At 38.4% G+C, this 17,494-nt stretch overlaps 1 protein-coding gene across 1 annotated transcript in view; it reads left to right on the top strand.

Annotated features, from left to right (window-relative positions):
• Positions 1 to 12,489: 12,489 nt before the first annotated feature.
• Positions 12,490 to 17,494, top strand: part of LOC306851857 (protocadherin Fat 3-like) — a gene marked incomplete at its 5' end in the record, with an annotated part of 82,964 nt that continues 77,959 nt past the window's right edge. Inside the window, one exon of the mRNA XM_079388333.1 lies at positions 12,490 to 15,811. Within this exon, the coding sequence (XP_079244459.1) occupies positions 12,490 to 15,811 (3,322 nt within the window). The remainder of the gene's footprint in view (positions 15,812 to 17,494) is intronic.

Raw genomic sequence — 17,494 nt, 5'->3', positions numbered from 1 at the left:
CTACTTCAGTCTTTTTAGCCAGACTTCCTCAAGCCAACATCAAAGTTTGTCTTGACAAGATTTCTTCATCCAGTTTATCTTCTTTTTTCTCGCTCTGTTGTTGTTAATGACAATTAATCAACTTCAATCCTTGATTGTTTTCTTCATCTACGGCACCTCAAATATTCGACACCTGCTGTATATTAAGGATTTTTACACTACATTAATGTCTTCTTTAAGAAATAGAGTGGGCTAATTTGACAGGCAGAAGTAAAGAGAAAGTAGAAAAACAGAACAGCTTGCAGTTATTAATTACCGAAATTACAGTCTACTTTTTTTAACCTCATTATAACGCAGACACATTTTAGGCAATTTTCCAGACGCAAATCCTTGACTTTAGGCAGTGCTCCGAAAGGCAAATGCTAATGAAATGCATATAAGATGTAAATATTGCACACTAACACAGTGTGAAAGGTAAATTTGCTTGGGAATTTATGTGCAGGCCAACTTTGATCTCACAGCATGAAGATTCTGCATAATAACAAGCTCCTAACGGAAAGTAGGCGTGGTTTGTTGCCGGGGTCTCTCAGGGGGCCAATCAAATCACAACAGTGTTTTGTCAGCCAATAAGCAGAGCCGTGATAACAGCCAATGAGGCCTCTGGTGACCACAATTAAAAACACAAAAGGAGAATTCCTCCAGTGAGAGTTTGAGCGTGCTTATGCAGTCAAACTCTCTTCCATCTCTCTCTCTCTTTCTTTCAAGCAGCCGAGATATATATTCTGTGATATTTCTTTACAGCAGGGCAAATTAAAAAGAAATACTGCTCCCGCTAAGAGAAACGCTGCTGCTGTCTCTTTCTGGATCTCTCTTCTGTGGTTTCTCTGCGCTCATTTCCTTTTTCTTTCACTCATTCTCGGTCATCTCTTGCTCATTTTTTTCATTCATTATCACGCTCTGATCCTTCCTGTGCTCTCATTTTCTCCCATCACACCATTTCTTCCCTCCTTTACCAGCTCCCTCGTTCCCTGTCCTCTTCTCACTCTTTTCTTCAAACTATCGACCGTCCAGTTACTCTGTGTCTCACAGTACACCACAATAAACTCAATACAAACCACATTAGAACACAATATACACAACTGAATGCAACAAAATAAAACTATAGCAGTGGGATTTCATTTTAATGTTATTTCAATTATAATGTTTTGAATTGGCTTCTATTTTTTGTTTTTGGTTTTAATTTTTAATGTTACTGTAAGTCTCTTTTGTCAGTTTTATTGGTGTTTGCATTTAGCTTAATTTTAATTTTCAGTTTTTACTTTGACTTAAACCTTTTATTTTTAGTTAGTATCTAATTTTCATATTCATGTTTTTTTCATTCTAATATTTATATTGTATTTTTACTTTATTTCAATTGATGAAAAATATTTTCTATGTTTTATCTCAGCTTTATTTCAATGAAAACTATTTTGAGATGCAGGAGAAAGCAACAAAAGAACACAATACCTTAGAAAACAGCTTAACACAGCATACAGTAATTCTATAGAGCAACTCAATACAGCACAATAGAAATACACAGTAGAATGGAAAAAAAGCAGAATGCAATGGCAGTGTTTAGTTTCAGTTTTAGTCATTTTTTAAATAATTTAGCAACAAACTAATTTTACTTTAGTTAGTTGCAGAGAGAGCATTTCTGATTTTCATTCAAGTTTCATTTAGGTTTTTCATCTAGTATTTATGTCTTATTTCATTTCAGCTTTATTTCATTAATGAAAACTATTTTAAATAAAAGTTTGTTTATTTAGCAATAACAATACAGCACAACAGTACAGTACAAAGCATAATGCTGCAGAATAACTCAACAGCTCAATACAATAGAGATACATAATGGAATACAGAGCAGAATAGAAAACAGACTGACACAGTAATGCACAACACAACTGTCTCTGGTCACTCCATTGGTGGGACAGAGAGGGACGGTTTGGATCAGTCCTGGCAGCTGTTCAGGATCTCCCTCTCTTTCTCTCGCTCTCTCTCTCTCTCTCTCCCTGTCTCTGTCTTTTATATTATGCTCTTTTTTCACATCTTTGTCTTTTCACTCTGTTCTTCCATTACAGCAGAACTGACGTGCTCTCTGGGGGTTCGGCATATAAGCTATCCTTCTGTGTGTGTGTGTGTGTGTGTGTGTGTGTGAGAGAGAGAGAGTGTGTGATGAACTAACTCTCCTGACTGCCTCAGGATCACGTCTCTGAGGATTTCTGGTCAGAAGGAAGATTCTCTGTCAGGTCTCTCTCTCTCAATCGCCTCAGTGCTGTAAAGGAGAGAAGTAGGTCGTCTCACCTCAGGAGAAGTGAAGTGTGTTTACGTGCGAGTGTGTGATAGTGAACGTATTGTTATTCCAGCGGCACGCTGAGGTTTTTGTGTAGTGAAAGCTGCAGTAGTGTGTAAGGACTTGCTGTCTCCTGGTGAGGAAAGATGTACAGATGTGTAAGACGGAGATTTATGATGTCAGTTTGTGCGTGTGTGTGTGTAGAGGACTGTCTTTGTGACTGAATCTCAGATTTCCGCTCACAACAACACAGAGGTGTAATCAAATCCAACAGAACCTCACAGTCCACAAAACAACAAAGCCTCAACATAGGCCTGTCACAATTATTACATAATTGTTGAATAGTTAATTTTATTTATTTTTAATTGTAATTTTTATTTTTTTATTTTATTTTTATTTTACTTATGCTTGTATTATGTTTTTCCCTTTTTTATTGCTTTTATTTAAATTTTATTTTATTTTTATTTAGTTTTTTACTATTGTTTATATATTTTATTTTTAATTTTATTTAATATTTTATTACATTTTTTATTAATGCTTGTATTATTTTTATTTTATATTTTGTTTTATATTTTATGTAGCATTTTATTTTTATTATTCTATTTCATATTTTATATAATTAGTTTTTTATTTCGTTTTTAATATTGCTTATTTTTCATTTCATATATTAATTTGTTTTTAATAATGCTTGCATTTTTTTTATTATTAATCTTTTTTGTAAAAAATGTAATTTTGTATTACTTTTATTTTATTCTCCGTGAATGCCACCCCCCCCCCCAAGTATTGGAACAGTAAAGACAAAATTGCTCTATTGGCTGTGTCAAGACATTTACAGAAATTATTAATAGGTGAATATGAGACAAAACTACAGAATGTCACATTTTATTACTGGGTGATTCAACACATAGATGTTTTACCAGCTAAGAAGTTCAGCACTTTTAGAGTTTCATCCCTCTATCTGATGTGAGCATAAGTATTGGAGCAGTTGCCTCACAGGTCTTTCTAAGTGATCAGCTGTGTCCTGTTGCATTAATTCTTCAGATATTAAAAGCAGGGAATGTGTCGTATCAGTTATATCCATTACTTCTGTATTCTGAATCTTGCATTCTTACAATCATAACAGCCTTACAGCAACATAGCCAGGACAATACAACCAAACACAATGTGACAATATTCAACTCAGGGAACACCTTTAAAGACAATCACAGAGATGGTGTTAACATCTCTCTCTGTACTTCAGCATAAAGTAACTCAACAGTTACAATGATACAGCACCGGCTGCACTTCGCATTTCTATCCATAACGACTCCCAGAGTGCATCTATGTCTGCATTATGATGTTTCCAACCAACAGAGCCTGAAAACGGTTCCATTTCATTAGTAGGCCTACAACTTTTTCGTCCACAGCTCGATTTGAAATCTTGACGGCTCACATTACGTTTCCATATTTGCTAGCATCTTAAAACTTTAATCTACGAATCCTCCTACTCCTCATTAATAAATGGTTATTCCAGGAATCGTGTTTCTGTGAAGTGAAGATTTGCTCTCTAAAATCAGTTTTCATTGGGGTGTGTTTGAGGGCGTGTTTTGATTTGAAACAGGTTTTTTGCTTCAGTGACTGAGCGGCCCGCTTTTAACGTTAGTGGCTGCAGAGCCGTGAAATCACAAAGTAAAATATTAAAGGACGGAGGGTGCTTTACATGCTAACAAAGACTGGCGTGTCTGTGACACACATAACTGCTGGACTAGAACATAGAAATGTGGTGTCTGCATGCTTTGTCTTGATTGATGTTTAATATAACCTTGAGCGTGAACACGCGCCTTCATGTCACCAGGGTTCGGTTCTCACTGTGCCTATTATTCCCACAGAGATACAGATGACAGGGACAGTGTCGTTTTGGAAACTGTAACACAAAGGCGGACAGCATGAAGCTTTTCTATCACGCTTTCTGTTTCATTTTATTATTTTGGTATCTTGTATCTTGCTCTGTTTTAGTCAGTGTTTATAAAGAAAGTTGTTTTATTCTGCTTGTAAAATTCGAACCTAAAGCTGAAACAAAAATACTGAGTAGAGATGAGTGATATTTAGGCCCTATCGTCTATGATAGTAAATGTGCGAGCTGACATATATGTTAAGAGATTCATTTTTTTACAACAGTTCAAAATACAAAAAGTTATTATTGAGTGACTTACATTTTAGACACAATATTGTCTCTTTATTTCTGTTTCATCAACAAAAATAGTTCCAAACAAAGCACTAGACCTGGAAACAGGGCATTTGAGTGGGAACTATAAGGTACATTTAGTTTGAGAGAGGGGGTACTATCAGAAAACAAAAAAGTGTTATAAGTGTATCTTCAGCTTGTTTTCGTCTACACTAGTGTTTTCACTGAAACAATCTTCGTCCACACTAACCGAAAACACATCGCATGGCCATTCATGCATGTACAACGACGAGCATGATGTGATTGTTTACACGGTCATCAAGGATACACAGAGTGAATGTGGGCAGCCATTTTCAAAAGTCTCTGTTTTGGTCCGTTTACACTGAAATGCAACCCCAGAGTTTTAAATACTAAAATGGGGTCTGCAGTGTTTTCGAAAGTCTCTATTTCTGAGGGTCGAAAATACCGGAGTAGCGTAAAAGACAGGCGTAACCATAGCAAAAGTTATGCGATTTTAAAATGAAAACACACTAGTGTAAATATAGCCTCAGAGGAACACTGCGGTATTTCTTTCCTGAATGACAAAAATCTAAAATCTGTTTTTGAAGAAATCAAGTCAAAAATCAATGATCCATTCATGAAGACAGCCACTTTTGAACAAATCGTTTGAATGCATGATTCAATAAATCACTCAATTAAGACCGGCACTTGCCGCCACCTGCTGGCGTTTTTAGCATCATATTTATTTATCCATGACAGGCCTAAACCAGACAAGGTACCAGCATAAAAACACAATTATTTATCGTTATCGAAAAAATATCAAGAATAAATTTTGTCAATATCGCACACGTAATACTGAGGACAAATCTTGGGAAAGTAAGTCCAAATAGGCTTATAAAAAGTACTTTACCTCAAGTTAGAAATGAAATACAAAGAATGTGGGTTAAAAGGGTTATTGTGAAAGAAAAACATGAATTGGGCAGATTGTGAGGACGGACGGTAAGGATAATGTTTTGTATGGCTCCTCTGTTATAAAAAATATGCATTCAGATGGCAGTTCATTCAAACTGGAATGAGGGACGTAATTCTATTCAGATAGATGACAATGTACATCCTGCAACTAACGGTTGTCGCTCTTCCTATAATTGTTTTATACTAGATAGCAAGGCCTTTTTATGAGACTGCAAATTGGTCCAGTGATGTCCTGAGGAAAGCTGAATTGAAGAGAGACGTGGGGAAAATGTCTCGGAGCAGATTGAAAAACACATGAGAAGAATACAAGAGAATCAAGTCCAAGTCAAGACTAAGTCCACATGCTCCAGAGTCTATGACGAGACTAAAATCCTAAAAATATGGTCTTGGACTCAAGAACTGAGATCTAAGTCCAAGAGCATATTTTCATGGTTTTGGTCTCAGGAGCATGTGGACTCTACCCTCTTCTGGTCTCAGTCTTGATTTGGACTCAAACACTGCCATAATGTTCAACAAACTGTTTCTGAAGAAAAATCTGAAAAGTCATTATAGTTCATTTATATTTCTATAGTGACATTACATTTTTGCACTGTTCTGCTCTACGGTATTTAACTGTCTAAAGATAGCTTTCGTTAGAAAGAAACTTGGTCGCAAGCCATGGCAATGCTCAATAGGTGAGTGATTCATTATCCTTATTAATCCATTATTGGTTCATTATGATTCAGTCAAAGTGATTGTATTCTGTAGTTACAACTAACTGTAAAGGCAATGGGATTTCACTGGTCAAATAAATGGAGAACTATAGATGAATTGTTCTATATTTTAGTCTTTATACTTGTCATAAAACCCATAATATCATACATGCGTATATTAAGAAATATATCACTGGACATGACGCGATTGTAAAAGAACTGCAATGAGAATATAATTTAATTTGTAATTACTAGGTGAAAGGAGCATGTATTTATCATAGTTTGGTGAATTTTTGCAGATAAAATCCAGCCATTTTGATATTTCCGCAGGCAGATTTCACAACTGGTTCAAGATTTGTGCAGGCATTTGCTTTATTGATGAAGCAAAATCTACTTGGTTTGAAAGTGTGCTCTGTGATCTGTGGTTCATACAGTACATTGCTACATTTTCAGATGTTTTGCCTACAAATTTCAAGCTTTAATACTGCAAGATAATTTATTGCCTTTTTAGCAAAATCTGTATTCAACTGGTCTATTTGAGGGTGTTTAAAAGTTTTTCTTATGTTTGATCTTTCTCTCTCACAAATAAACACACACAGGCATACTGAAGTTCAATAAGAGAGTGCGTGAAGTGAACGCACCACATCACACAACACAAAACAGCACAGCTTAACTCATCCCACCAGAACAACACACAATAACAGACCGGGCATGACAAGAGGGAATCACACAACTTTTCTCTCTCGCATACTTGTTCTGCCTTTCTTTGTCTTATGCATAATACATACACTCTCCACTGGTAGCTTTGAACTCACTGTCCTCCTCTTCCGCTCACTTTTTCTCTGAGGGCTTTTGCTCTGCTTCTGCGGGTCGCATGATTGCATGAGGGACCTCCAAATCACAAATGTCCCCTCAAACACACACACACACACTGTGCTTGTTAGCGCTGTCCGTTTAGCCGCAGCATGTGTGAAGGAAACCAGAGTGTGTGTGTGTTCAGAGGTCATTGGCTCAGACTGACAGGATGCTTACAGAAACCAATGCCAGCAGCAATAAAGATCCCGCTCCAATTAATGACACCAAAACAAGCACACACACACACACACACATGCGTAGACCATCAGAACTCTCTGTTATGGAAATTGCCATTTGTTCTCCCTCAGTTCCTCTATGCGACACTCAGAATATTGGATTTGTTGTCACACAGAGATGAAAACACACATAAGCAGTAGCTAAATTAAAAATAAATCTCATTTTAACAGTCTTTCTGCAGTGCTGTCTGACAGTAAAAGTTATAGAAATAACTTCATCTGGTCCGTTTTTGATGGTATATCCTTATGTGAAGGATAAAATTAATGTTTAATGAAGGGGTTGGGAGTAAGTACATTTGTCCAAATAAATGTCCAACTTGTGATTCCCTTTTTACTGAGAAACAAGCATTGTAGTATATATTCACTTGGTTGTGTCTAAAGCTCACTTGAATTGGTTCTAGATCATTAGACGTGACGTTATGGTGCCTTTGAGGCCTATGTGAAGCCAGTTTTTGTACCTTCATGCAGAAATGCTGTCTGTGAAGTCATTGACTGACTGGGCCATTAAATAATAGACAAGGTTTAAGTAATACATATTCCATTCCAGTCATGTCTTCTTGGACCCCAATAGGTGGCCATTTTTTTGCTTGTTCAACAACATATCACAATATTGCTTAAAGGGGTCATCGGATGCAAAATTCACTTTACAAGTTGTTTGAACATAAATGTGTGTTGTTGGAAGTGTATGTACACATCCATCCTATAATGATAAAAATCCACCCAGTGTTTTTTTTTTAAATCCCTATTTTAAAATCCCCTTTCTCAAATCAGGCTTTTCTGAGATTCCTGTCAGAATGACGTAGTTCTGTACAGACCACTCCCACGATGGTTGATTGACAAGGTCGTCTTACCTTAGACCCGCCCTGAGAGAGCTGTCATCAGTCCGCCATTGTGTCAACTCCGGTGCAGGAGTTGCAATCAAAGATTGAGGTGATTTGTTGTTGGATGTAATAATGAACATAGCAGTCGTCATTTACTCCCGACATCTGAGCCGCTGAAGACACAGAGGATTAACGTTACTTTCGTTTTGAAAGGAATGTGCCGATCCCGATCTACCTAAATGCGTCTATGTTCGCGCGAATCATTCGTGATCCTGCTTCATCTACAGAAGAAGCGAGTGTAAGGGTTTTAATGAATCTTTGCAAATCGCCTTTCCTAATAATGTGCTAGTTAGCCAGTTTCGCGGCTGAAGTTTACTGTCTGCTCGTCACCCCATGGAAGAGAGGGGCAGGGTAAGCAGAGCTCATTAGCATTTAAAGCAATGGACTAAAAAAAACATCTCGCTGAAAACAGGGTAAAAGGGTGTTTTTACACTACCATTGAGAAATTTTAACCAAAGTATGTTATAGACTTTTCATTAAGACCCTAAAGAATCATATCAACTTGTGTAAAATGGGCATCTGATGAGCCCTTTAATTGTGATTGTGTCTTCCCTTACAAAAATTTACCATAGTTTTGTTATGCTAACCATAGTTTAACCATGGTATTTGTAATAAAACTGTGGTTATACAAATGCATCTGCCAAAAAAAAAAAAAAAATCATGGTTACTACAATTCTACTATAGTAAAACCATGGATAATTTTCATAAGGATTGTTCTAGCTAGGCATATTAGCCTTTATATACATTTGTTATTGATCCTATACTTATTAAACTAATGTTAAACAAAACAAATACTTGTAAACAAACTGAGAAATTTAGTATGTAATACTTGACAGTATTGTTGTGTGGTAAGTGGCTTAGGGTTTATACTAGGATAGGAGGCTAACTGGCTAACAATATGCTAAGCTAGTATGGTTAGCTTCTGCGCTTATAAAATGTAGTATATCTTTTAAAACATTAGTTTGTTCTTACTCTTAACTTGCTTGGTTAAATAAAGGTTAAATAAATTCTACCTTATAGGCCTAAGTATTTCTACCATACATGTTACATATAACATAAATGAACAACTAAACATCATAGTAATGCAAAGTGTTTTTATACAGTATCCTGGGTATATTGGGTGATGGTTAGCGTGGTTATTGTGGTTAAACCATGCTAACCACAGATTAACCTTGGTCTTGTTACACTAACCATTTTAACCATGGTATTTATAGTAAAACTGTAGTTATACAAATGTTAACCAAATCGGCTTAAAAACCATGGTTCCTACACTTTTATTATAATAAAACCACCAATTTTTGTAAGGGTTGACTGAAGGTCATTTCTAATTGGTTAAAATCTCTCCCCTATCATAAAATTTCACTTGCATTAGGTATCAACTACTGAAATGTTGGTATTGTGACAGCACTAATACACATACAGACATTTAGAAGAAGTGCGTCAGTCTGGCTTTTCTTAAATGTGAAACTGAAGTGAAAGGATCATGCCGTGGTCTATGGATATCAGATCTCACATACACTCTTGTCATTAAGAATTCTCTCTGTTATGGAAATGCGGTTTGTTCTACATCACTTCCTCTCTGTTTCTTGGAATATTGGATTGGTCGTCACGTTACGCACACGCATTCAGATGCAGTAGAGCGCTGCGGCTTTTCTTAAACGCGGAGCTGTCAGAGAATAGATTATAATGCAGTTTTCAGATAACGAAATATCAGCAGATAAACACACACACAAACACTTTCCATTAGAAAAGAAAACAAAGCGTGATTTTTCAGTGCAGTTTTTCTTTTGAGTATTTGTTGTTTGTAAATGAGCCGAACACAGGATTCCAAGTTCATTAATGTTTCCAAACTACATTTTGCAAAGCGTGACTCGTAGTACATCTGTTTTGTTAATGTTTGCGTGACTTGTGACTGGGAAATATGTCATGTAGTTATTTTAGTGTGCAATTGTATTGACACTGGCTTGTCATAATGGCTTTGTGTATTGATAATGCTTTGTGCTTATGTGGATAATGGCTTTTTATTGATAATATTTTGTATTTTTGTAGTTAATTAGTGAGTGTCTGCGTGTGTTTTGTTGAGTAGTATGATCAATAGTGTGTACTAATAGAATAGTTGGCAATGTTTTGTGTTTATGTCCCATCTAGGACATTCTAAAAATGTTGGCTAACCTTACTTAAAGGTTGTGTTATTTTTAAATATTTTTAATGGAAGGCATAATGATGTTCTTTGTGTTTGATTCAAGTTCCCACAAAGTTATGTGAAAGCGTTTTAGCGCAACATTGCAAGTCATTGAAGGTTGGGTATTAAACTAAAAAAAAATATTGTTATCGATTTTTAGAGTTATAATAATAATTGTTCAACAAATGATCCGAGTAACATTGTGTTACCTTATATTAAGCTGTACTTTATTGAACTACATATTCAATTACACCACTTGCTAAGTGCATGTTTTCAGATATGATATACTAACATTTAAAAAAATTTAAAAAATTTGCCAATGTTACAAAAAGCTGTATTTTTTTAAATATTGGTAATGGAGGTTAATATTTGATTATATTTGAAAAAAAAAAAAAAAAGGTATTTGAATTATTTGAAAAAGTTTTTAATAAAACATTATTTGAAAGTATTGAAGTTGTATTACTCCAAAGTCACCGTAATTATTAATGTTCAAAGTAATATTGATGCCTTACCTTAGGTTAAACAGTATTTACGTTACATACAGTGTTACAGCGACTACGTCTTCAACAGCACGATTTGCTAGGTTACTAATACGAATATTGAGTAAAGTTTCCAGATAAGTTATGCTAACATTTATAGAAATGCATTGTTAAAATTGCAATAGCCTCATTTGAAGTTGATGTATAGTAGTCCAACTGGACATTTTAATATACCAATAACCAAGATGGAAAATTCAGAAAATGTTTGAATAGAATTTTTTTAGCTAGGTGGTTTTGATATTCTCTTTGTGTTTATGCACTGCGGTGTTTGTGTTGGCTTCATGATATGCGTTTTTATTGTATTGTGTAAAGTCTCTGGCCAGCTGAGCCAGAGATTTGGTCAGTTTAAACAAGGCTTTAGGGGAGACAAGACGCTGTTTGCGTACTGAACCTTGACTGCTCCAAAATGCCTGCTGGTTTTAATCTGACAGACTGTCTGTCAGTGTATGTGGACACAAAGAGAGAGAACAAGAGTGTGACGGAGAGAGAAACCGAGATAAATAGTCCCGGAGAAATAAAATAAGCTGATCTCTGCATTTTGAGTTCTCGTGTGTGTGTGTGCCTATTCCAATTTGTGAGACTTGAGTTGGTGAATATGCTGTAAGATATCATTAGAGGTGGAAGGGGATGTGTGTGTGTGTGTGTGTGTGTATGTGTGTGCTGAGTCATGTGTGGGCTGACCACAGCAACTCCATTCTGTATGTGTGTATTTTGTGTATGCATGTGTGTTTTTGTGTGGGCAAAAATTGGACTGTGTGTGTGTGTGTGCATGGTAAGGTCAGCATCGCATTTTTGTGGACTGGAACACATCCTAACCATCCTGCAGGGCACACACAAAACAATCAGTGTCTAAAACTAGAGTTGATGTACCATACCAACACACACACACACACACATGCAAAATGCCTCACTTGCAAGCATGAACTCCCAAACACAACAAATTGAGGACATACTTTCGACTGCTATTGTTTTTGTATAAAGCTAATTATAACTTACTAACTCTAAACGAAAATGTAAGCATTTTTAGAATTAAAAAAAAAACTTATTTTTTCCAATTTAGGTCCCCAAAGGCTTTGTCAGATTCAACTTCTGGGGACGATTTTGTTCCCCAAGTATAGCTAAGTAAACCCACATTCACAGACTTCCTCTCCAGCAGCACTTTATCATAACCAGTATATTGCTGAATCCACAACATTTTGTCCTTTCTCAAAAGCTTTTTTAAAACCATGTCATATAATGAGTGTGTGTGTGTGTGTGTGTGTCATAGTTTTCACAGATTGTATTTTTGATCTTTCGTTCTCTATAATTATTTTGTTCCTGACTTGCATTCTCCTGCTGTATTTCTTGTGTGTAGAGTGTGTGTGTAAGTGAATTTTCCTGAATTGCATCCTCTTGGTTTTTCTCTTGTATATAATTGTGTGTCAGTGTCCATTTTGAGACCTGGGTAGTGATGTCATTCGGCTTGCGGTTGCCTGGCTACCAGCCCTTCTACGGAACACGACTTCCTTTGCTTGTTTGATGTTTTTGACTGATCCCTAGTGACCTATGAGCTTTAGATGTGGAAGGTCAGGTTGTGTACTGTCATGTCATCTGCTCCTCCTAACATCTTTCTCTGTTTTTTTTCCTCTCTCTCTGTCTCCAGGATGGGTTTGGTGATGGGATGGCAGTGAGCATGGCCCTTTGGGCAGGCATATGGGCCATTCTCCTACAATTGGCCCTCTTGCTGTTCATCTCTCCGACTCCAGGCCACTGCCAAGGTGAAAGGTTCCGCCTAGAGTTTACTGAACCACTGTACTATGCGTCGGTCTATGAGAACTCGGCCGCCCGCACCTACGCTGCCAGCCAGGTGCGCATGGGTGTCCCTCTCCAACATCACTCATGGGAGGTGAGGTACCGCATCACCTCCGGGGATGAGGAAGGATTCTTCAAGGCCGAGGATTACACTCTGGGTGATTTCTGCTTCCTGCGGATAAGAACCAAAGGGGGGAATGCTGCCATCTTGAACCGTGAAGTTCAGGACAACTACTTGTTGACAGTGAAAGCTTCCATTAAGGGGGATACACTAGAGGCCTGGACTAAAGTTAGTGTACAGGTGTTGGATATGAATGACCTTCGACCACTTTTCTCCCCTACCACATATTCAGTTACCATTGCAGAAAGCACACCCCTACGCACCAGCATAGCTCAGGTCACTGCCACGGATGCCGACATTGGATCAAATGGAGAGTTCTATTACTTTTTCAAGGAGCGAATGGAGCTGTTCGCTGTGCACCCGACTAGTGGAGTTGTTTCTCTCAGTGGGAAGCTGGATGTTGACACTCAAAGCCGCTATGATCTTGAGATCCAGGCTGTGGACCGGGGAATGAAGCTCTATGGGAATAATGGCGTAAGCAGTACAGCTAAACTGTTTGTTCATGTAGAACGGATTAATGAACATGTGCCCACTCTGAGTATTGTTACATTAGCACCTGTATGGACTGAGAAGTCCCCAGTCATAGCTGTGGTCACCGTAGAGGATCTTGATGAAGGGACGAATGGAGAAATTGGAACAGTGAGCATTGTGGCTGGGGACCTTCTTGAGCTCTTCAGCATCAAAAGGACAGAGATGCCAAGTGAAGAACTGGTGGATGAGGAAGTCACTCAGAAAGGATCTAACGAGTTTGTCCTTCGTGCAACAGAGCAGTTCGATTGGGACAGTTACCCGTTTGGATTAAACCTCAGCTTGCAGGCACGGGATCGTGGGACACCTCAGAAGTTTTCTGCTGTGCACACGATGAACTTACGACTGTCACGACCTGCACCGGCAGAAGTCACATTTCAGAAGGACGAATACGAGATCCTCTTGAGTGAAGTTGCCCCACCTGGAACTGTTGTCGAGGCTGTGAAACTCCAGCCAGAGCCAGATGATGCTGAGTACATCCTGACCCCATCTACTGATTCGGGGTTCTTCAGTATCAACACCATGACTGGCGTTATCAGCACGGCACGTTGGCTCACCCAACTCACACAGGAAGTATTTGAGCTAGAGGTCTTAGAAGTAGACAGTGACCTTAGGGTCAAGGTTAGAGTCGTTCTTGAGGATGCCAATGATAATGCACCGTCATTTGCTCAGCAGTCTTATGAGGTATTTGTCAATGAAAGTGTTGCGGTAGGCGCCACTGTTGTTGTGGTGACTGCTTCTGATGGTGACCATGGGGAAAACGGGTACATCACATATAGCATGGCTAGCTTGACACCATTACCTTTTAGCGTACAGCAGTTCACCGGAGCAGTCACGACAACACAGGACCTAGACTTTGAATCATCTGTAGAGAGTTTTAGTTTTGTGGTTCGCGCTTCTGACTGGGGTTCCCCTTATAGGCGTGAGAGTGAAGTCAATGTCACTGTGCACCTAGAGAATGTTAATGATAACAAACCCCTATTTGAGAAAGTGGCCTGTGTTGGTGTAATCTCTAGAGACCTTCCGGTAGGTGAGGTTATCACCACAATGTCAGCCATAGACATTGATGAGCTAGAGCTGGTCAAATACAAGATCCTCTCAGGGAATGAGCGAGGGTACTTTTACTTAAATCCTGATTCTGGTGTCATGACCTTACATCACTCCCTAAACACTGCGGCACCCAAAAACTCTTTCAGTCTAAAAATTACTGCTACAGATGGGGAACATTTCTCTGATCCCATGTTTGTGAACATATCCGTAGTGCAAGGGAAGTCACCACCCAAGAGCTTTAGTTGTACCGAAACCAGAGTTGCCCAACGACTAGCTGAGAAACTTCTGAAGAAAGCCAAAGCTAGCAGTAAACCCAAAATGGAGGAGGGCTTTATTGACCTGTTCTCTGTGAACCGTCAGACACCTCAATTTGACAAATCCTTCCCAACTGACATCACTGTGCGCGAGGATGTACAAGTTGGCACAAGTGTGTTTCAGGTAAAAGCCCTTGATGGAGACACTGGGATCAATGGACAACTCTTATACGCCATTGCTGATGGCAACACAGACAGTTGTTTTACTATTGGAATTCTGAATGGCGTAATAAGCATCTTCCTTCCTTTAGACCGTGAGAGGACAGATCGCTATCTTCTAAACATCACAGTGTATGATTTAGGCCAACCCCAACGATCCTCCTGGAGGCTTCTTACAGTTTACATAGCAGATGCAAATGACAATGCACCTCAGTTTCTTCAAGATGGTGGCTACCAGGCCCGCATTCCCGAAAACACCCCTATTGGTACCGAAGTCATCCAAGTGGAAGCTACTGACAAAGATCAAGGTCTCAATGGTGAGATCCAGTATTCCCTACTCACCAGCACATCACAGTTTGGCATTAACAGCTCCAGTGGGATTGTATATGTTGCAGGTCAGCTAGACCGTGAGTTTGTTCCGTTCTTCGTATTAAAAGTGGAAGCGCGAGATCGAGCAGAGCGAGTGGCTCAACAGTTTTCAGTAACAACTCTTAAAATCTCTCTTGAGGATGTTAACGATTGTCCACCAGCCTTTATCCCAAGTGTTGTCAGCGCCCGTGCACTAGAAGACCTCCCAGTGGGCACTGTCATTGCCTGGCTGGATACGCAAGACCCTGACCTGGGACTTGGAGGGCAGGTGCGATACTCGCTCGCTAATGACTATGATGGCCGTTTTGAGGTAGACAAAACTAGTGGTGCCATTCGTCTTACCAAGGAGCTGGATTACGAAACTCAACAGTTCTTCAACCTAACAGTTCGAGCGAAAGACAAAGGCCGACCAGTGTCACTCCTGTCAGTTAGCTTTGTTGAACTGGAGGTGGTGGATGTTAACGAGAACCTGTATGCACCGTATTTCTCGAACTTCGCCATGAATGGATCAGTAAAGGAAAGCGTTCGGATCGGTACTTCTGTGCTCCAGGTCTCTGCAAGGGATGATGACACTGGGAGGGACGGCGAGGTGCAGTACTCCATACGTGACGGCAGTGGTCTTGGGAGATTTACCATTGACGAAGAAACAGGTATGTGTTTATCATGTTTTTCATATTGAAATTCTTTAAAAGTCCAATGATGTCCTGTAAAGTGTTTGATATTTTGTTGAATATGTTGTGGCTTCCTTGTACAGTTATGTGCAGTCTTTCATTCAGTGTGTGGTAAAGGGATAACATGGTAAGGTAAATCTTAATTTTCAGTCACCTTATTGTGGCATTTTAAGTAGCTTACTTTGCTTGCATAATCACTAGGGAAAAAAAATAAAACAGAGTTATATGCCAATCACAGTGGCTTCATGGGACACATAAATGAAGAGTGAATAGGCTTCAGTGGTTTATCGCCTCAGGCCAGTTAAACTGCATTGGCCTACATTTTATTTAGGTCGAGTTTTGACAGTTGAGATAGAGGGGGAACGATTGAAGTGCGATTGAAATTTTGATTGTGTTATGGTTATTGTTTCATGTACTGCATTCAATTCACATGCTCTGTTTTGATGGGATCATTTGTTTTTGTTCAGTTTTGTTGGACAAAGTGGATATGTGTGTGTGTGTGTGTGTACAAATAATGATTTCTGTGTATGTGCTGAAAATGCCGAAAGTGTGTGTGTAGGCTACGTGTTTGTGTGAGGTTGATTTATGCGTTAAACCTCTGTCGGGTGGACTGAATTACCACACAAAGCTCTTTTATTTACATTTATTGCAGTTGTCATGTCATTCTGTCTGACCCGCACACTTAGCTTTAACCCTCATTTTTTTTCTCTCCCTCTTTTCTCCCACTCTGTCATTTTCTCGTTCCCCTTGACAGTGAGTTTTCTGTCAGTGAACCCGATAGTATCTGGGTTTTTATTAGTGTTGCTTCTGAAGGCAAGCATCACTATTAGTATTACTCATACTTAGGGCTAGGGATTTGATCAAACTCTTGACTGTAAGTGTTTAACTTCAGTATGACATCTGTCAACTGCATAGCAACACGTTAAAAACCAATCAACCACATAGCAACATCCTGGCATTAAACCACAACACCTATGCTATTTTTGTGTTTTGGAAGATTATTTCTAGTAGATCCAAGCAGGTAATAAACTGGTGCATGCTGGTTGATCTGCCACCATGATCTAAAAGCCATCTTGTCCACCTTGAACTGGTTTGTTTCTGGTGCAAGATGGTCTACCGCATAGCACCAGCTTATGTCCATCTTGGATAATCAAGAAACCAGCTACCAAGTTTCAGCCTAATTTTTTATTTTTTTCCATCAGGGGTTTGTAAAAGCAGTGCTGGATAGTAACTGATTTCATGTAATCTAGATTATATAATCAGATTCCAAAAATGAAGTACTTGTAATTAGGTTATATTGCATTTTAAAGTGCTCGTAATTAGATTAGTTACTTTCAATAGATTACATGATTGCATATTATCTACAAAATGGCAGTAAATTATTCATAATGTACTGAATCACCCTAATTATTATTTTTTCTCTCTTAAATCCCACCTCTTATATACATTCTGAAAGTCTTTATAGTAATTTCGAACACCAGCCATTAGTCAGGTGACTATAATAACACAGAAAATGGCCACACAATTAGTTTAATTTGACATTTTGTGATTTAATTAATTATTGGCTTTTCATCACCTCACAAAACCCCTTTTTCAGGGGTTTAATGAACTTCATGATGTTCATAACAAAGAATGTAAAATATTTTCTTACGAGTTAGGTCG

This window comes from Barbus barbus, assembly GCF_936440315.1.
Source record: "Barbus barbus genome assembly, chromosome: 31".
Taxonomy (NCBI): Eukaryota; Metazoa; Chordata; class Actinopteri; order Cypriniformes; family Cyprinidae; genus Barbus; species Barbus barbus.
The sequence above is the reverse complement of the archived record's forward strand: the minus strand, read 5'-3'. Positions and strand labels throughout refer to the sequence as shown.